This window comes from Delphinapterus leucas, chromosome 16 (assembly GCF_059928025.1).
Source record: "Delphinapterus leucas isolate spDelLeu-1000000601 "Yukka" chromosome 16, BTC_Dleu_Yukka2, whole genome shotgun sequence".
NCBI classification, from domain to species: domain Eukaryota; kingdom Metazoa; phylum Chordata; class Mammalia; order Artiodactyla; family Monodontidae; genus Delphinapterus; species Delphinapterus leucas.
Window position 1 is genome coordinate 64,905,448 of NC_143144.1, and position 23,844 is coordinate 64,929,291.

Below are 23,844 nucleotides of genomic sequence, written 5' to 3' on the forward strand. Positions count from 1 at the left end.
TCCAGTTTGTGAGTCACCCACCCAGCAGTTATGGGATTTGATTTTATTGTGATTGTGCCCCTCCTACCATCTCATTGTGGCTTCTCCTTTGTCTTTGGATGTGGGGTATCTTTTTTGGTGAGTTCCAGTCTCTTCCTTTCAACGATTGGTCAGCAGTTAGTTGTGATTCTGGTGCTCTCACAAGAGGGAGTGAGAGCATGTCCTTCTACTCTGCCATCTTGAACCAATGTCCCTTATCCACACTTTAAGTGGCAGCTTACCTCCTGTCTTTTCCTGACTATGATAGTAAAATCGTAAGAAGTTCATATTTAGAGAGTGCTTAATATGTTCTAGTCATTGTACTAAGTTCTTAACATGATTTGCCTTCAGAATATCCCTAATAACGAAGGTATTATTATTCCCAATATACAGATGAAATTAAGATTCATAGAACTTTACTAGTTTTCTCAAGACCACACAGCTAGGACCCTAGATAATTTGTCTCTAGAATATATGTACTCTTTACCACTGCACTCTACTGCCTCTTTAACTGGAGTGAGATATGTCCTCTAAGCTCTTACAGGAATCCTTATGATTTACTTGATAGGAGTCATTTATGCCTTTTATGATTTTCTTCCTGTGTGACTGTGAACTTTAAGCTCCTAGAGAGCATCCTTGTGCCCCAGACATGCAAGGCTGATAATCAGGAGGTTCACACTGGGATGACTGTACGAGGTCAAATGTGGAAATATCTGCCTAACAGTTGGGTCTTACCACTGCCTGAAACCCTTCAAGCATCTCACCCACCAACCCAGCTATGCTGACCCCTATCCTTGGAGTCCCTGCCTCTCCTGGCAATCCAGAAGCAAATGGGTTAATACCTAGAACACCAGGAAACCTCCCAAACCCTGCTCCTGCACTAAGATCCCTACTCATTCTGATAGGTCATTGTCCTATCTGAGCATCTTGAACATCACCCCATCTGGTATTTTGAAAAGTCCACTGTAGATGCTTATGACTGTACGCTGATGTGAAAGAAAATAAGCGCAGATAGGAAAGAAGAAAAATACCGTACAGACACTGGAGAATGGTGACATTCTGTTACCAGCAATGGTAGCAGAAAATGACCAGCAATGTCACACGGTAATTATGGCATCCCAGCGTGTATCAGAAACGTGCATCAGAAACTCCCTGCGTGTTTCAGAGGCAAGGCACTATGCAAATTAAAGGCAGCTTATAATTTTTAATCACTTAGCATCCAAGCACACCTGTGACTCTATCTTGGTGAGCAGCTATGAAGGCATGGGCCCACCATCACCAGTGGAATCATCAGCTAGAGAACATTCCTTTTGTTTGTCGCTGTTCTGACCGATCATCGCCACAGGCTTTCCTGAATCCTGCAGCAGCAGGAGTCCTGCTTAAACCCAAAGCACGAATCCATCCCTCTGGGATTCTGCCACAGAGAAGACTGTTGGTAATTTTTAAAAAATGCTCATTAAAAACCATTCTGAAACCATTTTATTTCCTGGATGAAAATGGCATCACATTAGCCCTACCAGACCAGTCCCCGAAATTTAGAAGAAAATTGTGCAGAAATACAGAGTTCATTTGCTCAAGTAAGCACACATCTGCATTACAGAATGGTTCGATTTTCATCCCAGCAGCAATCCCTGGGTCTGAGTTACATAAATGAATAGTACATTTAGTATGTCATTAAATGGGGCTGCTTACCTCTGTAATAACAAGGCAACTTATGATTATGTTGGACCTAAGCTCTGAACATTACTGGGATGCATTTAGTTAGTAAAACATTCTTCAATCTGCCAAGAATAAAAATGCTTTGTAATGGCAAGGGAGTCTTTGTACAATTACTGAAAGGAAACATTCTGCAAATATACCTTTGATATTACCGACCGTTCATCTGTGGATAGTGTCTTGTTACTTCAACAACCCCAGTTTCAGCTTCTCTCTTCCTTCCTTTCTTGATACTCCTCTGTCACCTTTTCCTTTTTACCCCTACCCTCTTTGATCTTCCTTCTGGCTGCCTGCCAGTCTTAAAAAAAAGAGGAAGGCCATAGTTTTTCTTTGTCAGAGTAAAACTGGAAAAAACATTGGAAGTCTTCATATCCTGTGATTTTGCTATTCAGCAGTTCTTTTTTTAATTTATGATTTTGTACAGATGTTTATGGTACAGATGTTTGATATAGATGTTTATGACTATTCAGTGTATGCTAAGTTGACAATATAGTCTAGTTTAGCCAATCACAACCCTGTATGTGATGTCAAGACCCTGACCCCAGAAATTATGGTTTACTTGAGAATTCTGGGCATCAGTGTGTTTTGTTTTTAAGTTCCCCTGGTGATTCTAGTGTGCAGCCAGGATTAAAGATCACTGCCCTGGTGGTTCAAACTAGTGTTGTGGAACCAAATAGTCTGAGTTTAAATGCAGGCTCTTACTCATTAGATACACTTGGGCAATTTACCCAGACTCTAATGTTTGGGTTCTCTGCATGTAAAATAGGGATAATTACAGAATCTTTCCCTAAAATTCTTGGGAGGATTAAATGAGATAATGCATTCAAAAGGACTTAGCATCGAATCTGGCATGTTGCAAGATCTTAATAAATGTTAAAATATCAAAAGGTAGTAAAAAGTCAGTATTTAAGGTTTTAAATATTAGCTTGCTCTTATACAGCAAGTTCCCTGAAAATAGAAGCCATGCTCTTACTGCCAAGATTATCTTAAGATCAAATCAGACCACATCAATTCCTTCCTTAAAATCATTCAAAACTGCCTATGGCTTACCCATAAAGGGTAAAGTTCAGGTTTAAAGGAGAGCTCCATGATCTGTCCTCAATGCATTTTCTTTTCAGCTTTAGCTCTTTCCACTTCCTGACATGCTTCCTGAGCTCAGGCCAGGTTGAAGTCTACATGTCTTCTTCTGCCTGTGTTGTTCATTCTGCCTGGGATGGTCTTTACTCCGTCAAGCTTCTATTCATTCATTAAAAATCAGTGTAGAGGGCTTCCCTGGTGGTGCAGTGGTTGAGAGTCTGCCTGCCGATGCAGGGGACACGGGTTCATGCCCTGGTCCAGGAAGATCCCACATGCAGCGGAGTGGCTGGGCCCATGAGCCATGGCCGCTGAGCCTGTGTGTCCGGAGCCTGTGCTCCGCAACAGGAGAGGCTGCAACAGTGAGAGGCCCGCGTACCGCAAAAAACAACAACAATAACAACAAAAAATCAGTGTAGAAATTACGTTTTCCTATGATGTCTCCTCTTTTTTCACAGTAGTTGTTACGTGTAATGACCAAGAAAGAGCTAGAACTCTAGGTTTTCTTATAGCCAAGGTAGGTCTTGTTGTCACTGAGCTCTGTTGACCCTCATTTGTGCACACGAGAAAAATTTAAATAGTTTAATTTCTTGGCTTGTACTACGTGTCTTTGTTTTCAAGGGAAAACCACCTTGTTACAATGACACTTAACTTGAAACGAGAAATGGGGCAAGCCCTGGGGACAGAGAAGGGAGCTGGTTCTGGGGACAGTGTATGGCTAGCACTTAAAATCTTTCTAGATCCAATGTGCTCATATTTCAACAATAATCCTATGTAGCGGCCATAACCCCAACATTCAGAAAGAATAGGGTTCCATGGCTGACTAAGCAGGTTCTCCAAGTTTCTCTCCTCAAGGCAATAGCTCTCAGGACGTTCCCCTTAAACTAAGTAAGCAAGCCTTGGGATTAGGGGACTCTACTCAGACAGAAGACTAGGTTGAGGGGAGAAAACTTCTCTTGCATTAAGCAGGATGGAAGCACAAGTCATTTAATTTGAACAGTAAATAGAATGTAACTTCATTCTGAATGCCAACTTGATGAAGTGAGACATATGGCCACGTTAAACTAAATGACAGCATCAAAAATCACGAGAATGGCTCATGGAATCCACTGCTAGAGTCAACTAGTTGTACAACAAATTTATAGAAGGAAAATTTCCCTACTTTTAAGCACCTGCAGTCCGGGGAATCCTAATACTGAATCATTTCAAATTGGTCATGAACATGTCAGAACCTGAAGGGATCTCAAAGACCATCCAACAGAATCCCTCTGTTTGCACATAAGAAAAAAAAGAGATGCAGTTTAGAGGGCTTGCCAAGCTCACACAGGGGGCAAGTAGTGGTTACGGGCCTTGGGACTGAGTTTGGAACTCTCCTGCCATAATGCCATACCACGCGGGTGAGGAGTGTTATTGTCAATACCATTGATGTGGGCAAGGACAGCGATGTGAGGAACCAGATCTCCACATACACCTTCTTAATTACAACCCTAATGCCATCCCATAACAATATGGGAAAATGCATCTAAGAAAGATACTCTGAAAAATCAACTTTGTAGCAACAGTTATGGAGCGTTTGCTGTGAGACTGCATGGGTGAGTTCCAAGAAAACAGTTACCTGGGCCCTTGCAGTGCTGGGTCTATAAACAATGCAAGTGATTTCCTTCCTGTGGACTTGAAACACATACACCACTTTTAGGACCAGTTATTCTCTGTGATGCACAGTGACGAATCTTGCTGAATAAATCAGACTGAACAGCAAGATTCCTGTCAGGATCAGAAATGGGATCACTTGGGAAATGGCCACAGCCCCCAAGAGACCCTGGAAATAGCAACCCCAGAGCGCAGTGCCAGGATAACCAAGGTCTAAATGTTTTCATAGCTGATGTAGAAAGGAATATGTTTCTAGAAAGCATTTTTATTTATTTGTTTTTTTAACACCTTTATTAGAGTATAATTGCTTTACAATGGTGTGTTAGTTTCTGCTTTATATAGAAAGCATTTTTAAAACATTCTAAATGTATGTTGACAGTATGGAGATTGCTATTTTGCTATACTTTATGTGTATATATTTTTTCCTGGACCCACTAAGTATTTTTATATAGATACTGAATTAATGCTATTTCAAAATCTTTTTTTTTAACTTCCTGAGTAAATATTCCCATTGAATATTGAGAAACTAACCCCGAGGATCAATAAGAACTGTCACCGTACATTTACATTCTTTCGGGAGGGATTAATGGCTCCTCTAAAGAAACTCCACAGACAAAAATTTCTATACCCACTTTTTTATAAACACATCTAGAAATCTCTCTGGCTTAACAGCAAAAAGAAATCTGTCCCTTGAGAAGATTATCTTGGCTTCTTAGAATAAGCCAGCCCAATGTCTACTTTATTTTATAGCTACAGAATCTTTTACGGTTGGCATGAAACAAGCAACATCCTAGTTAATTTGGCAACTTAAATTTGTATCATGTTCCCTGGATCCAAAACAGCATCAACAAGATTTAACCATATATAAGTACAACTAAACAAGCTTGGGCTTCTGTATGTGCAAACTGAGATATTTATAGTCATCGATGGAGAAACAGAGGAATGAATTTGAGGTTATTTCAGCACTAAATGCCAGAGGATATACAAATGGATACTGATTTCATGTTATTTGAAGAAAAGGGACTTGTTCACTAATCAGGTACATGTGTTATCTGCCTTGAGTGGTACTGGGGGCCGACGTGTGTTTCGATGTACAGTGGTTATTAATTATGTGACGTTATGAGCCTACACAAGCTATTATTTCAGTTTTACCGATGACCAAACAAGCGCTTAGGTTAAATGTGTCCTAGATCTCAGTACTGTCATGACTATTAAGTATGAAGTAAATGTCTGGACTATAGATACACAATAAAAGGAAGTTTCCCCGCCCTTTTTACCTTCACTCCAGAGGACCCCTTCACTCCAAAAGTCCAGAGGCTGGTGATGGCATCTGCATTTTGTAAAGTGACTACTATGTGCTAGGCGCTATGCTTCATATACAGTATCATATTTAATCAACCTCCAAAAGCAAACAGCAAAATGCTATAGGTTACGAAACTAAATCTCAAAGAAAGGAAGTCACTTGCTAAAGACAAATGGCAGAGATTGGATTAAGACTCTTAATTTGTTTCATTCTAAAATAACTGTTTTTCACCAAACAACACATCCCCCCTTTGAGTTCACTCTGTAACCACAACAGGCTGAGGCCCCATTACCAGCCTCCTTGCTTTCCATGGAATGGCTTGTGGAAGGCATGAAGGAAAGGGTGAAAAGAGGCAGGGAGAACGTGGTTAGAAGCATGCTCACACGCTGTCCTGTGGTGTGGACACTGGAGACTTGAGACCACTGGACCAAGCCCTAAGGACTGGTGGCTACAGACACCTAGAGGGACATTCTGTACCTATTTCAATACTTACTCCAACTCTCTTTGCTAAGAACTGAAAAGACTTTGCTAAGAACTGAAACAAAAACTGCACACCTGTTCACGTCTACACAGTGAAGCTGGTAACAATTTTGGTATCTCCTTGAAATAGCATTTCTATTGGGAATAATAATAACCAATGCTAGAATGTTTCCATCACAGTGAAGTGAGCGAACCTGAGAACACTGTTTATATATCCAGGGTAATAAACTAACTGTGAGAGCAACCATAACCATTTACAAAGTGAGGTCTTAAAAAAAAAAAAAGGAAGGTTTACCTACATGCTTTCAAGTAAACTCGCAGAAAGGTGCTACTGGCAGATTTGCTTGTTAAGCTTGATTGAGAAGGGACGATTGTTTAGTAGACCTGTTCAGCTCAAGCTCTGATTGCATGGCTGCAGTCTGTGCCCTGCTGTAAGAGACTGGGTGAGGCAAGTGAGGTGCCTGGTGAGTGAAATCTACGGAGGCAAGAACTCTCAAACCAACCCTGCCCTTGTGATTCCTCTGCACTTCATCCCAGCCTGAAGCTAATACAGATTCTGTGCTGACAACCCGAGATGCTCGTGGATGGCTTAAAACAGGCATTGGAGGGACTCAAAACGGGGCCCAATGGCTCCTTAATTCTATAGACTTCCAGGCACAAACGTCGGGGCTTGTCCTTGAGAAAACTACCAGCATGGCCTTTTCACCTGGATCATCTCTTGTTCCTTTGCCTACAATAACCTGCTTCACACCTTCTTAGTTTGGGAAATCCTGCTTGCCCTTCCTCTCAGTGTTTCCTTACAGAATCCATTGGTGTCCGTGTTTTACAGGAGGATGGCAGTTAATATAACTGAATCTCTCATGTGTGGGACTCACAGGCAGTGCGTGGGCAGGAAGCTGGTGTTTCACAACCCTTAATGGGGGAGATATTTGGCAATGCCTGGATACTCAACTCTAAGAAGTAATCAGCTGACCGGGTGGAATTTGCTTTAGGAGCTATCAGAAAGACCTTCAATTGCCAAAGAGACTCTAATTATCGTTGTAGGGTTTTAATAACATTATGTTATGAGAATGCTAACTGCAGCATTGTTTATAGCGGCACAAAATAGGAAATGACCAAAATGTCCATGAAAGGATGACTACATAATCCCAGGTGCTTGAATCCTAGGGAGTTAAAAGAAATTAGATGGAGAGTAGCCTTATATACTCTGACTTGGAAAGATGTTTAAGTTATGTTTTTGAATGAAAAAGGGAACTAGAAGAACAACACATCTAGTAGGAAACTGCATATAAAAACAACAAAATTAATTTTGTATATTTTTTTCTTGGCATAATTATTCACTGACAAATGCAAAGGAAAGTGTTTAGAAACATGCATATCAAACATGCACAAGTGTTAGATCACACTTGTGTGGGAAAGGGGGCCAGGACTGGGGTGATAATCTAAATTGGCTTTTTAAACAGAGTAAAAACATGTATATTTTTTTGTAATTAAACATCTGTAAGTGAAAAGCTAAATATTTAATGGCAGCATTGTAGCAGCTACAACAGATTACTGAATCTGTGCTTATGAAATGCCACTGAATCAACATAGAGCCAAGTGACATCTGGGGTCAGGGACTGGAGTGGTATTCAGAAGGGCAGAAAGTCCTTTTTCAATTTCATCTACACTTTATCTCTTGCCAACTCTTGAGCTGGCTACGGACACCGCAAATGGGAATTTGATGATACTGGGGCCTTCTTTGAGGGTGATTTCAGGCCCCTGTCCCAGCTAATGGTCTTCCTATTCCTGATGCAAATGTGTAGTTTAGACAGTATGTTGATCTGTGGGGTTATGATTGATACCCCTGTCCCCGACCTTAGCCCATACGGCGCTATGCAGGTGGTCACTCTTCCACCTGCGAGCCCCTTACTTTTGAGAGCAGGGCATTCATCCTATCTGCTGATAACTGGTATTAATCATATGTTCCTTTTACACAAACTTGCTCACTGATGCTGATGCTTTTCTGCAGAAAGTTTAAATGGAATGGATGAAACCAGCAGATGTGGTAACTCAAGAAAAATCCCTTAGGGTCAGATGCTCTCAGGTAATGCCCACTGATAGGAACAACCTTCTGAGAGTGGAGGTGGAGCCCTAGGAAGTAATATCTGTGATTGTGTGATTAATAAACATAACTGCATTGACAAACATTTATATACCTGGACACATATTGCCGAACCACTTTTTTAATTGAAATTTTAGTTTTATAGGGCTAGATGAAAAATCCCATTGAATAGAATATTATAAATTATTCATCTCTGATGTTTTATTTTATATAGGTTAGGATTTATTTGGGTTTCACATACTGAGTTCACCAAAGGAATGGTGAAACCTATTCAGGGGTAGCTGAAAAATGTGTGTGTGTGTGTGTGTGTGTGTGTAAATATATGTATATAATTATAAAATTAAAATACATATATATTCTCAATAAACTGAAAAGTGAGGGGTCATCAGCCTTTATTCTGCCTTATTACAGTGATTTGAGTAGCATCTGGAACAATTAGACCCCTCTGTACTTCAGCCTCCTCTCATTAATACCAAAGAGAGAATAGTATAACTCCCCTGACTGACAGTGAAAAAAAATCAATTCTGAAATTAGCTTCAGGGGCTCCTAATGCCCTTTACAATGTCTAAACATGCTGGTACATGCAAGTGATAAAAGTCCTGTCTTTGGCATTTCTTCACCATTAAGTTTAGTTATTTCACCAGCCCTTTTCAATTTCTCCCATGATGCTAGATGCTGAAGACCTCACCGACCCATTGCTGTAAAAATGTTATTTGTATTTTTCTCAGATTTTGTGTTTCTCTTCAAATAAATCACAGCTTATTTCTTTATTCAATCAGAGATAAGAATATCTGGCGTATGTGTCTATGTTTTTTCCCTCCTTCTGCAAACAGTTTGAATGGAACGGATGAAACCAGCAGATGTGATAACTCAACAAAAATCCCTTAGGGTGAGATGCTCTAAGAGTAGTATATATTATTTTGGTAATTTTTTAAAATTAAAAAAACTTTTAAAATTTCAAATACAAAAGTACATAAATGGAAACATGAACATCCTCTCCTCTGTATTGCAGCTCGCCTGAGAAATGAGAAGGGCAATTGTCAAGTAATGCTGGTCTATTGGTGAGGTACCTACTCTCTCCCTCCCTCCCTCTTTCCCTCCTTCCACCCCTTCTTCTCTCCCCCTCCCTCCCTCCCTCCTTCCCTTCCTTCCTTCCTTTCCTCTTTTTAACTTTTCAATATCAGAATTCTCAAATATGCACAAATGAGAGAAAATAGTATCATAAATACCCATGCCCTCATTAACTTATCTTCAAAATTTAATAAACCTATCCCTTTTTCTAATATTTTAAAACAAATGCCATATATCATGTATCTCTAAAAGATAAGGTTTCTTTTTTTAGCCTAACCAAAATATCATTATGACACCTAAATATATAATATATTTAGTTAATATAATAGAAATATTTAGATTCAGATATAACCTGATATCACCTGTGGTGGTCAATTTTATGTGTCAACTTGCATGGGCCTCAGGATGGCCAGATATTTGGTCAAACATTATTCTGGGTGTTTCTCTGAGGGTGTTTTTGGATGAGATTAACATTTAAATCAGTAGACTGAGTAAAACAGATTGCCCTCCCTAATGTGGGTGGGCCTCTTCCAATCAGTTGAAGGCCTAAATAAAACAAAAATGCTAACCCTCTTCTGAATAAGAGAAAATTTGTCCTGCCTGACTGCCTTCAAACTGGACAGTGGCTTTCTTCCTGCCTTCATACTCAGGTGGAAACATCAGCTCTTCCTGGGTTTTGACCCTGCTGACCTTCAGACAGGAACTACACCATCAGCTTTCCTGGCTCAGCATCAGAGTTCAGACTGGGACTGGAAACAAACCATCTGCTCTCCTGGGTCCCCAACTTGCCAACTCTCACCCTGCTGATGTCAGGATTTGGACTTGCCCACCTCCATAGCTGGATGCTCCCATTCCTTATAACAAATCTCTTTAAATACATATATATATATATATATATAAATAAAATCTCCAATTGGAGATAGAAAAAGATATCTCTGGAAAACCCTGATTAATACATCACTAATCACCAGACCCCAGTCCATTTCCCCATATGGCTCAAAAATGTCTTTTAATAGTTTTTTTGAATTAGAATCCAAATAAGTTCCACCCACTATTTTCTAAGTCCATAAATACCAGTTACAGTTGTGGGAAAGTCACAGAATGGTTTCCCTTTTATGGTATTTCTTAAATAATATTGGATAAACCCCACAACACAGATCACTGAACACAAAATTTAGACTCTGATTCCAGATTTATAAAGATCAGAATGCACACCTTCAATGTGTCAAGACTGGACAGAGAGAACATGAAACACATTCCTACTAACACTAGGATACTCTTGAAAAGTCAATGAGCTTCTTTTCTGCCTCAAGTTTCCACATCTATAAAACAGGAAATGCACATGGGAAATATTTGTTTGGCCTTCCACACAGGGATGTTGTGAAGGTAAAAGGTAGCCTCATGTGATTAACTAGTTCTGAAATAAAGTATCAAAAAATGAAGATACGTATATATTATCATCATCGCCACCTTCATCCAAGGAACCTGTTTTGTTTCTTTGTTTGCAACTGGGGTCTTATTCTCAGATGAAATTTGCACTATTAATGCAAATTTGTGCTGCGTTATTAAAATGAACAAAAGCAAGTAAATCAGTGCTGTAATGAAATAGGCCTGGCGTTTGATCAGAAGTAATTCTGTAAGTTTAACACAGGCTGAAAAGCAGCAGAAGTTGACCTCCTAAGGCCACTGCTTCAGACACTCACCCAGTACTGTTGAGGTAACTCTGTCCCAAGCTGCAGTCCTTCGACAGAGAAGATGGATTGAACCAAAAGGCTGGCAGGCACTGACCATTGCTGTGTCGCTCATAACCATAGTCACTGTTGGGAAAAGAGTCAAGAGAAACCTTTCAGTAGACGGCAACATTACTGACAACAATTGCACGTCAGTCCACAGCCAGCTTCTACCCTGGTCAGTTAGTCAAAAAACAGGCATTCACTGAATCAAAGCCTTTCCAAAAATGGAATCTTTTTTTTCCATGGAATATCTGTCAATTACCCATGAAAACATTCTACAGAAGCCATTTTGAGAAATGCTAGCTCGGAGGCCACAGGGGTGCATGTGTAGAGAGGAAAGCTCAATGCCCAATAATTCCCATTAAACACCTTTAAGGTGGGAGAGTAGATGTTGTTCTCATTGGGGGAGGCACAGTACTGATTGTGGTTGGGCCCAGAGAAAGGTATAACGGTGGAGGTCGTCCTTAGTGTCAAGTTTCACTGAAGAGTTTAAGGCATTCACATGTGGCATAATCCTCATTACTAGTGATGTCTTTGGGGTGCTCTTCCAAGACATCTGGATCTAGCAAGGAGAGCTGAGCCAGGTCTCTCTGTGCACAAGCCATATGCTTCAAAGTCATAGCAGGAAAGGAAATGTCCTTCAGGACTGCTGCAAGCATTCCCCCAAGGAAAAGCTCCGTCCTATGCCGTTAATGCTGCCAGTTGCTTTAAATCTGCTCTCTAGTTTGAAAATAGTCAAAGACTTTTCTCAGCCTCCTCGCATTCTTATCTCCAGGAGCCTCTGAGTGGTCTGATATTCTTGGCTTCTGAAAGATGAAACCGGGCGCAGAGTATGGCAACAAATTGCGCCTCCACACGCACAGATAAATCGCAGGTGGCCATCAGTGAGCATTAGTATGAACTGGCCCATCTGTGTAATGGAAGTGAGATACTGGCACACGAGGGTTGGGGAAGGAGAATTAGGTTTGCCCAGGGGCCTGTCACCAGGCAGCTGGCACCTAGAATTCTGCCCATACCAGCTGGATTTGGTGCTGATGCAACACAGCACGGGTAGGAAGACTTCAGGAACGCTGCCTACAGGACACCCAGTGTTCAATTAAGGAAATTATTTTACAAACGCTGAAGAATAACAGGCAAGGTCATCTGGTGGAGGGCTGTCCAGGGGAGAGCCAAGCCAAGAGAGAACATTCAGTGACAACCACCTTTCATTATGCTATAGTCAAGAAGAATCACTGAAGCTCTAGCTACTAGTAGAAATCAATAAGAGTTTGGCGATCCTTCCAAAATATTTTCAGAAATCACGCAGTTACAAAAATCCCATTTGACCAGGTAACCTTACGATGGCCTTGTTCATGCTGCATTTCCCACTTCTCCAATTACATTTTAGTTAGTGGGATGAGCAGCAGATTCCAATCACGAATGCAGGAATTGGGCCAAGACTAAGGGGAGTGAGAGACCGGGGAAGGGGGAAACTTAATTGATTTTCCTACCCTGTGTTCTTTTCACCCTAGTCAAGCTTAAAATTGAGAAGAAAACAACACATGACAACGCCAACAGCAAAAGACTAGCTTATGTTGGAACCTTGTAGAAAAGATTCCCAAAGGAACAAACATTTCCAGAAGAAATCAGGGAATTGGGACTTACTTTTTCTCTTTGGTTTTCTATGTGAAAATAAATTTGCTCTCTGCCAAAGAATGACTGTTTGTTAAGGCCGAAGTCAAACCACTAAGATAAAAAGTTAACTCCCCATACGGTTCCTCCTTGAATAGGGTGAGTGAAGGAGAAGCAGTCAGGTTTCAGAAAGAGGGACGTGATGAATGACACACTCTCCATGGAACTTTTCCCTGTGAATGTATTTCAGGATGTCAATCCTGAAAGGTAGGACAGAGATAAAATATTTTTGTCATTGTAACAATGTTACACTGACTGAAACAGAAGTCAGGGCTGGGGAGGCCCTCCCAGAATTCCTTGTGAGCCCCCATGTAACTGAAGCTCTGCCTTCCCTCTGGCTGAGCCCGGAGAGATAAAAGAACTGACTCTTGGCTTGCCTTCTTTACCAACAGGAGAGGAACAGCCTTGGGTTATCGGTCTGAGTTCTGGCAGCCAGTTTGCCAGGCCTACCAGTACTATTGATTTAGAGAATGCTCCTGTCATGGTAGCATGACAGATGACTTCCTTTTTCTAAGATATGTGACGCGTAAGTACACAGTATTTCAGCCCAATCACTGATATTTTGATGATCAGATACGTGACCGATGCTCGTTATGCGGCTAATATTGTTACATGAATGTCTTTGGTTCTTACGTTGGCCAACTTTCAATTATTTGACACTGATATACACATTTAGCAAATGCTTTCTCTAAACCAAAAGCATATAAATACATTTTATAAAGAAGAAGGAAAAAAAGGAACAGAAGGTGAGATGGACATGATCAACGGAGTTACCACCTACTTATCCTCAGCCATATTTCAACCTCATCTGAACGTCAAAACCAGAACAAAGCAAGGGCATCACTGGACCCACAAGCTAGCTTTCTGCTTAACTAATGCTCCAGAAAGAACACTGTGGCACTCTGAGTATATTTAACTTCTCAATGTCTTAGTACTTTTCCAGTTTAAACTAGCTTAATCCTGGTAAAGGAAGAAGTCTCTCTTACCGCTGGGTTCACAAAGCCACAGACGGCAATACCAGTGATTCCATTCTTGCGCTGAATTCAGAAAAGTCTTCCATGGGCGTCACAAGCAATAGTCAGCTAACCACTGATTGAAAACATCCAGGTATAGACAATTTACTGCCCTACACGATCACTGTTCCACTACCAGGAACCCTAGATTCTAGAAAGGCTTTTATCTTGAGCACAAATATGTTCGCTCCCTGAAACGTCCACTTATTGTTTTCAGTGTTGCTGTATGAGGAAACTCAGGGTCTATCTAGTCTCTCTTTTTGTCCTGAGATCTGTCAAATATATGAAGATAATTACCAGCCATCTTCTGAGCCCTCCTTAAGTCTAAAGAAACCCCTGGTTTTTCCATATACACACGCACATAGCTAGTAAGCCATGATGTCCCCAAGTGGTAATTTCACATGAATGTAGGCTTGTCACTTGGATCTATGCATGTTACTATTATTTGATATCTAAGCTTTCATTAAGGCCCACGTGGGTCTGAAATACTAGACGACTCTATGGGATAACAGTACAAGCTCACCAGTCAAAATCAGCCTCTGTGCAGACACAGGGTTCAGACTCCATAGCTCCTGCATATTTCCCTTGCATACATTTCCGCTCTGATTTTCTCTTCTTATATATCCTTTTCGCTCCCATGATGCATGCTTCCCCCTGTAAGGAGACAAGAATCTCATGCAGTCGGGCACATAGCTTGGACCTTCCCTACTCCACATCAGGACAGTTCCGGGAGATGGTCTCAAACCTTAGGTGTAATGTAGACATACGCAGTCTGCTTTGTGCTAACAGCATTTCCTTTTCGATTCTAGAGCCCTATCACAGAACATGATGATAAAGGCAATCCTAAGAAGCACTGAGGGTGTGTCCGGAAGTCCAGAACTCTATGTATTCAGCAAATCTTTACTTGGCAAGGTATTAAGTACAGTGCTATGAGGGGCACACAGATAACTAAGACAACCTGCAACAGTGTATGGCCAAAAAAATTTGTAGTAATTAAGTTCAATTCTTCTGTAATAAAAAATGTATACATTTGGTCATTTATGAGCATATGAAAGAAGAATATTGCTAAGAAACATAAAGGTCCATTTTGCCTTGATTTATTATGCCTCTGCCCACACAACTTTATAGCACTGATTTTATATCCATCTACCAGATAAGCAAGAGCACTAAATTCGGTGTTTCTCCACAAGATAAATAAAAGCTTTGAATACCCCAATGTGTGTGCACTCCAAAGGGGGAAACATCAGTTACGTAAATGAGCGACCCTTTGATTGTTGAGCCTCCGAGGAGAGTGGGTGATTCTAGCTGATGTAGCTCCCACTGTCAAACCCAGCTCTCTGTGTGTGTGTCTGAAGGACCAGACGGAGTTTTGTCTAAGCTAGTCTGCACTGTCTTTCTTGAGCAAACTCACTTTAACCAGCTGCATTACACATCTACATGTAATTATATGATTTAGTCTAGGTTTGGGGTATATGATGTGTCACGCTCTGAATATGGTGATGGCTTTGCAAGCAAGGGCCTCTACCATGTGCTTTGAGAGGCCGGCAGAATGAGTTCTGCCTTGGGAAGTCGAAGGAGAGATGCTTTCAGCCAAGCATTCTGATATGAGCGGGGTAGCAGAGGGGCCAGGATGAAGGAAATTTTCCTATTAATAATTCTGCATCCTTATATCACAAGTACCTTGGAAGGAGGCAAGAAGCGCTACCTAATCCCAGGGAAGCATAGCAGTGGGGAGGAAGAATTTTATTGGCACCGCTCATGCAGCATAACTTTGTTATTTCATGTTTCTGTTTGCATTGCCAGATAAAACTGAACAGCCTTTCCTCACCCTTGCCCCCATACCCTGCAGCCAGATGACACGCTCAGATAAATTATGCTTGGATCTCCATGCTGAGTTGGTATTTCATTCTGAGTTGTAAGTCTTAGCCAAGCACATTTGAATTTTATCTCATTATATCCTAGTACAATAAAAACAGAAGTCACTTGACAACAAGCTATAAATGTTGAGTTTGTTCACTGCTGTGGCACACAAAACACATGAGAAAGCACCAGATGGACAATTTTTGCCCAGAGAACCCCAATTCCTACACTTTAATGACTTGCTTCCCCCCAGTACTCTCCACGCCTCCCACCCAGGACTCAACCTCAGCTCCCTCCCTCCTACCTGGCTGTGCAGCTGCCAGGGTCTGTAGTCTTCCTCAGCACAGCGTCTATCGAAAATGGACTTGTAGTCCACTTTGACCAGCTGCCATTCAGAGCGGTGGCTGAAGTGTCCAAACACTCTGCAGAGTTCATGACGATAAAAATAATCACAATAACAGCAATGCTGACAGTTATACGCCATTTACTGAATGTTTGCTATGAGGTTAGCACACCGCTAAGCATATTACATCTTTTTTTTTTTTTTTTTTTTGCGGTACGCGGGCCTCTCACTGTTGTGGTCTGTCCCGTTGCGGAGCACAGGCTCCGGACGCACAGGCCCGGCGGCCATGGCTCACGGGCCCAGCCGCTCCGCGGCATGTGGGACCCTCCCAGACCGGGGGACGAACGCACGTTCCCTGCATCGGCAGGCGGACTCTCAACCACTGCGCCACCAGGGAAGGCCCAGCATATTACATTTGATATTACACATCACTTGATCCCCACACGCATTTCTGAGGAGGGTTGCTATTATTGGCTCCACTTCACTTGTCGGTAACCTGAGGCTCAACGAATTTTGTTAACATGCAAAAACCAAAGTCAAATCACTAAGAACTGGTAGAGTCAGAACCCAGGGTGTTTGACTTAAAAGCCCACTTTTATATATTGTACAACAAGAATGGTTGACCAAAAAAAACACAACCAAAAAAAATTGAGAAAACCGTAGACACTGCCTTCTTTGCGGTCCAAGATTATACCTCTAGGTTCTCTTGCTAGAGTACATCGTTCCCATGGTTTCTATGCTATTTTACCTTCCCACCAGTCCCAAGGGAAAGTGGGCAGCAAGGCTGAGGAGTTATAACTACTTCCTACTCTGCATTCTATTCTCCTCACTCAGAGAGACTCAGCTATTTAATGAAGTGTTTAAATCACCTATTGTCGATATAAATAAAAGCCACAAAGTAGCCTTTTCAATCAACTTTTTTTCATCTGTGTCTTGCAAACATGAAAACTGAATGAAGACAAATTGCTAATCCAGCTATGTTTACCGTGGGCAAAATGTAGCTATTAGGCATATTAAATTTTTGTTGCTCTTTTCTATTGTTAAAAAAAAGGAGTAGGGAGAAAAAATTAGAAAACGTACCAGCTATTCACTTTGATTTAAAATTTTTCACTGCCGACAGGATCAACTGCTTTAAAATCTTCCCTCTCTGTTTTTCATGTCCAATTTTCCAGGAGAAGGAAAAATCACAGTTTCATATTTCAAATTCAAAGCTCATGTTTTGAAACCCAGAGGCAGTCGAGCCATTAATCAAGTCTTTCACAAATTAATGATCATCACTTTCCAGACAAGAATGAGTATAAATGCAATTTCCCCAAGAACAGACTGTTCTCGTGGTTTCCCTAATATGCCTCACCATTGGGTTAGGTAAAGAGCCAGGGGAAAATAACATCCTTTGTGGGGTTTTCACCAAGCTCTGCGTTCTGCCTTAAAGTGAAAATCACTCTTACGTGCCTGTCATTTTCTGTATATCAAGCATGTTTATTATTAAAGTTTTTAATTGATAGCTTTATTTTCTCTTGAAATAATCACTTCTCATTTCCCTAAGCCCGCTCAGTAGAGGAAGAAACAGGCTGTACCATTTTGCTGCCAGCCCTCAGCGTGGGTCTCCTAATTGCTAGTAAAGAGCCAAGAGAATGGAAGCCCACATTATTCTTTCCTCTTTGCTGTGGAATCATGAAGTCAGATGTACTGCCTTTGCTAGCAGTTTCAAACCTGACAGTAGCAATGTGAACAGGCTTATCTAAAAACAACATGTTTCTGGATCTATACTTAGACTAGAAGACATCATAGTTTCCACTTACGTCATGATTAGAGTCTCTTCCCCAGGCTCACCCAGAACTCCATCCACAAAAAGTGGAATAGATGTGAAACTGTATTTGCTCCAAGATCTCCCTTCATCAAAACTTAACCTAATGACAGAAAAAAATAAGTCATCGGATCTCAAAAGAAAAATCCTTTCCAAGAAAGGATACTACCAACCAGGGAGAATACGTTTTAGAAGTACCTGGGGCATTGTCAAAGTGAGCCTTTTATATGAATAAGTGTTCTTAATTACATCAGAAGGTAGATATACAGTTAGCCAAGCGATTTGGGACCCAGATGTATTATAACATCAATAAGGGGAGAGCTGCATGAAACGGGAATGATAATAAGTCTCTGATAGGATTTTTTTTAATTTGGATATTTTATTAGGCCTTAGAGTTCAATGTGACCCTCTCCAAAACCTCGTTACAATTTAGCAGCGAGTCTTACAGGTGATTCTGAGAACAATGGCCGTTATGAGACCCACTGAGACGGACTTGAACCAGCCACATCTATGTGATCAAACCCTTAGTGGTATCCTTCTTACATTGTTACAAATCCTGGTTGACTCACTGAGTAAATTGGTGCAGAAGGACAGACTCTTGAAAGTAAGAGAAAACTCTGCAACTCAGATGGTCACACAGGATGTTTCCTTTGCTCTGCCTTTCTCTAGGATGTCTTCCCCCAAGCTAAGCCTCTATTTCTCTTATTTCTGCAACTTTCCCTTTCGTCAGCAAAGTAACCAACAGTGGAGGGAAAATCAAGCCTTTGACTTTGAACAGCCCGCCTGTGGAGACAGCCATTTTCAAAAACACAGATGAAAGCGTTTATTGGAAACCCCTCTGGAAGTTAAGCCTTGAATGTCCGTCCATCTGTGGAAGACCTACAGGGAGAGTTGCAGAATATCACTGCCCCCAAAAGGAAGCTAAGGAAGTAGGATCAGGAGAAATGAGATCAGAGCAGAAGTGTCATGAACTGCTGATCTCTGTGCAGAATGCACATAGTGAATGCAAATATTAAACTCCAGGAGATGTTATTTGGGAAAGCTGGTTGCAAGAAATTAAGCTATTCAGAGATTATCCTTGCTAACCATTCTACCCATGACTGTACTGAAAGAATAAGGTACCGGAGGTACTGGCGGGGGCAGGGGGCTGTCACATTTGAAAACCATAATACGGTTCCTCTCTAAAAGGCAGAATCAAGCTCCCTTTCTCTTCCCCTCTCCCTCTCTCTCTCTCCTTTCCTCTTCCTTCTTATTGCGGTAAAGCAAAGGTATAAGTTACGTTCTAGCAGACCTTGACAATTTACTACAAGCAAGATCACGGTCTGACAGCCCGACTTAGACTGGTCTTAGCTGTGCAGAACCATCAAGGTGCATGACTCATTACCAGAGATGTCGAATCGGGAGAGACGTATGCTTCATAGCAACCAGGACTCCACCTTGATCTAGATACAAAACACTGTGCTCTTCTTCAAAGATCTGGAAGAGGAAAAACACACAAACAGGGACACACACCCACAGCCACACACACCCAGGGTTCAGAGAATTAGTCTTCATTTGAGGAAAAAAATTCTCTCCATGACAGAACTGGGTTCCCCCAAAGCTGTGGGAAAATGCAAGTTATGAACAATGTTTCCCAATGCGGGCTCCATGTACCACTGGTGTTACATAAAATGATTTTTTGTGCTCCACAAGAGAAACTTAAGTAACTAAGAGTTATGTATTCATATTTATAATCCCATCTTTTTGTGGTAAGTTCTGTTGAGTCCCATTTATGATGATGTTGAAATATTGGGTAATTGTCATATTGGATAACATCTTTAGATGGAAGAAACATAAGAGATACTTTATTCCAACATTATCATTTTTACAGACGAGAAAGGTAAGGTTTAGAGAGAAGTGGTGACTCGCCTAAGGCCATGCAGGTGGGAACTGACGGCGCTGGGACTTGCAGCGTAACAGTGCCCTTTCCAGATGTAATTATTTCAAAGTTTCCAGGTATTACGGGGGGCAGATGTTCTTGTTCAACTCAACAGTAGTCATAAAGTAGTTGTAGTCATAAAGTCTGATCAAAATGAAATCTATCTTTGGGTACGTGTGTCATTGGGTCTCTCCCCATATGTGGAGAGATGAATCTGAGGTCAAATGGAGACCGGCTGAAAACAATTTCTAAGTCCTCTCCACACAAGATGCGTACTGTTTTCTCACAGTCACACTGTTAGTATAGCCTTGTCTTTGGTTACACTATAGACATCATTGTTTCCCCTTTGTTTACTTCTTATACCCAAGATGTTTCCCAGGACTATAGGAGAGGCTTCTTTGCTTTGTTTGGGATGTTAGAAGGAAAAAAAAAAAAAAGACACCCTGGCTCTCTATTGTCCATAGGAACCTTAATAGTCCATTATATAGCTCCTATATATCTCCAAGATCAAAAGCCCCGGAGTTTCTTAAGCAAGTTTCTTTCCTGCCCCACTCTTCTCAAAGCACGTGAATTGCAGTGCAGATCTATGAAGCTAGGAAATGGTAACGAGACCATAACATGGATATCTCTGTCTAAAATTTAAAGCAGTGTTCTTGTTGCTGTGTGATTACCTGTGCATTAGATTTCAATTTAAGGTGCTAGTTACCGTATGATAATTAAATGTCAGTGGCTTATTAACACATATTTATTGAAGTGTAACAACCATGCATTAGGCACATATCTTTTTATGACTCCTAAACCTCATTAAGTGCCTGTTTTATAACCTGGGAGTATCTAATTTTCATTCAGAAGAAAGAGGAAGCATTTAAGCTAAACACATTGGTTGAAAGTAATTCCATTTCTACTTTCCCTAACATATGCACCCTGATGGTTATTATTCTGTCTTTTGCCCATGAGCTTTAAACATCTCAGAATACCACCTGGGTAATGGTTATTTCTATATCACTGCATTCCCCTCGTTTCTGACTTCAAGGCAAGGGGAATTTATGGAGGTAACCCGGTGTTAGGTATATAATCTCTCTTCCAGGCTTCACGTTCCCTACATAATAAACTCCCCAGAATTTTAGTTTTCATTTCATGGGAAAAATTCAGTCATATCTAATTTGGTTTCATTGTCACTTATAAACTTTCCCACATATACGGTGGGATAAAGGGTCATTTTTATCAAACAAAGAAATCAAATTTCATAAATGTTTACTTAAGCTCAAAACATTTTGAAAGACATTCATAAAACAAAAAGGAAAAGAAACACATTGATAAGCTTTAGGATTTATGTGTGGCTGAATAAGTTCCCAGAATTGAACCAAGCTGGAGAATTTTTATAACATTTAAACTTCAGTAACCAGACCCAGGATACTTTCTTACCTGCCTCCAAGTGTTCCCTGCATCTGAAGAGACAAACATGCTGATGTCGCTGTCTGACAGCTCAGAACCTATGTTACCTGGAGAGAGCACATCACCATCAGTGAAGGGAACTTTTTGCAAAAGCTAACAATGGACTATGCTGGCAGTGTACATTGCCCGAGATGGATTTAGACTGCAAACATTATATCTGAGCAGGGTTTTTCACCATACTTGCCTCAGGGTCAATGGCTTAGGTGCCTTTCAAAAAAATTTTAACTTGCTCGTTAAGTTCCAAGCTCAGATATCTAACTTGTTAAAATAAATACAATTTACAGCAGTGAGCAAACCAGGCAAGCTTCTTACCTGAAGCCACTATGATGCTGGGAGCTGTGTCTCGGCTGGCAATGATCCCTGATGTGTAGGGATTCTCAGAGACCTTAAGGTGAAGGTGTAGTGAGCAATAGGGCTGAGAAAAGGAGAAATGAGGGTCATAAAAGCACATCATTTAAATGTTCATTTAAAGCTCAGATTCAGAGCACCCGCCATTCATCCAACCATCCCATCTATCCACCTATCTACGAACCCATCCATTCACCCATCTTTCATTCCACAAATATCTGGTGCCACTAAGTATAAAACAGCTGCCAAGTTGGTGAAGGAGAGAGCACCTTCATTTTAAGTCTAATCTACTGATATAATTGCCATTTGGCCATTCAACAAACATTTTAGCACTTTATCTGTAAAACACGTGGTGTAGCTTATGAAAGAGTTACAGTGACTAAAGTTTGGTCTCTGCCACCTAAGGAGTATATAATTTAAGATCCTTCTATTGATTATCAAAAGAGAATATTTTAATAGCCATGAGATCAGTACAGACAAAATATGAAATTCTAGAGGATGACGAGCCTATGCCCAACTTTGGATGAAGGGAATTTCCAGGAAAAAATGGTGCCTGAGGCAAAGGTGGGTAGGATATGAACTGCACATGAGATGTTCAGGAGGATAAAGGACATTTCAGGCCTAAGTAAGATCAATAATGAGGAAAAGAAACAGAAGAACTGAGCTGTAATACAACAGTCAGGTAAGACCAATGAGGAGAAATGATATATGACATTGGAAAGAAAGTTTGGCCAGGCTGGGAGGGCTTTGAAGAAGTCACTTGGCATCTCTTAGACACTTGAAACCTTGGTCTCAGCTCTACAGAAGAAGCCGTATGACGTGTGAAACTGTCCTGACATCCACCAGACAACTGACATAGCGTCTGTGTCAGGGTATTAACCGACCCAGTGTTATTCGATATAAATGTCATTCTTATAGACAAAATGCACTAGTAATAACAACTTAAATAAAAATTTAAGGGACTTGTTTGTGTGTAAAAATCTCGATCAACTTCTCAGATTAAGACATGCAACAGTTTTTAAAAACGGGATAATAAATCTTATACAAATTTCATTTAAAATAGTTCTTGTACTGAGTTGTCAAAAACTACAAGTTTGTGTCTGAACCCACATCTCTTTTCAACTCTCAGGAAGATTATTTTCTAATCTTATAGACTTGAGTTTTTGGAATCACCAATGTATCTCTGTTATTACTTTCATTCGGCTCTGTAAGTCTCAGCCAGCAGGTATTCAGAGCGCTACAGAGATACAATGATTACACGTATATGGGACACAGTAAATGACAAACTAAAAATGAAAATCAGGAATAAAAGCAGTCAAAACACCGCTGAAATAAAACAGTGGCTCATAATAGGGTCTTTTCCTCACTGCCAACACAGAGAGTAAACTCTCAAGGAATGATGATCGGGGCTTCCCTGGTGGCGCAGTGGTTGAGAGTCCGCCTGCCGATGCAGGGGACACGGGTTCGTGCCCCGGTCCGGGAAGATCCCATATGCCACGGAGCGGCTGGGCCCGTAAGCCATGGCCACTGAGCCTGCACGTCCGCAACGGGAGAGGCCACAAGAGTGAGAGGCCCACATACCGCAAAAAAAAAAAAAAAAAAAGGAATGATGATCGTAATAAATTATTGGTTTTGCATGAAAATTTCATGTAAAGCGTTCAAAAAAGGAATTTTTACTCTACAACGTTCCATAAGAGTAAGAAGACCACCCCTATAAGAAGAAACAATCAGACCCAAAAACTTGGCTTCCTTTTGTCAGAGGGGAAGACTAGAGTGGGTACTGTATGTTGTAGAGGCCCCAGGGCAGTGCTGACCAACACTCAGGCAGATGCTGAGAAAGGAGAAAGCAGAGGTGTCACACATTGTTCCATGAAAATTTTCCTGACAACTGCGGCCTGTCAGGATCTCCTTCTCGGATGTACCACAGTTGATTTTACCATACAATCCTGGATCATCTATTTGAGGTATGCAGTTTTATCCCCCTAAGAGAGATACTCTACAAATAAAGAGGAAACATCAAGTACTACTTTGCATCTTCTGTAAAACCTCACATAGAATCTAAAAAAGACAGTCAATAAACACTTGAAATATCAAGCAACACTTTCAAGTTAGGACACGAAAGACCTTACTTTACCGTTTTACTCAGAACAATGCCAGAAGTACATGGGCTCACATATAAACCACATCATCAAAATAATGTGAGGATCTCCATGGCATTCAAAACAGTGATCACTACTTGGGGATTATACCTAGACATATGGGCTTAGTGGAGGGCCTTTT

General features: G+C 41.0%; 1 protein-coding gene across 1 annotated transcript in view; it reads right to left on the reverse strand.

Moving 5' to 3' along the window:
• The window catches only part of SORCS1 (sortilin related VPS10 domain containing receptor 1), a 554,727-nt gene that overhangs the window by 86,227 nt on the left and 444,656 nt on the right, over positions 1 to 23,844 (reverse strand). Inside the window, exons 11-17 of the mRNA XM_022568815.2 lie at positions 21,529 to 21,631; positions 21,187 to 21,263; positions 19,228 to 19,319; positions 17,839 to 17,946; positions 15,998 to 16,115; positions 14,357 to 14,487; positions 11,120 to 11,233 (exon numbers count right to left, since the gene is read on the reverse strand). Coding sequence (XP_022424523.2) covers positions 11,120 to 11,233; positions 14,357 to 14,487; positions 15,998 to 16,115; positions 17,839 to 17,946; positions 19,228 to 19,319; positions 21,187 to 21,263; positions 21,529 to 21,631 — 743 coding nt within the window. The remainder of the gene's footprint in view (positions 1 to 11,119; positions 11,234 to 14,356; positions 14,488 to 15,997; positions 16,116 to 17,838; positions 17,947 to 19,227; positions 19,320 to 21,186; positions 21,264 to 21,528; positions 21,632 to 23,844) is intronic.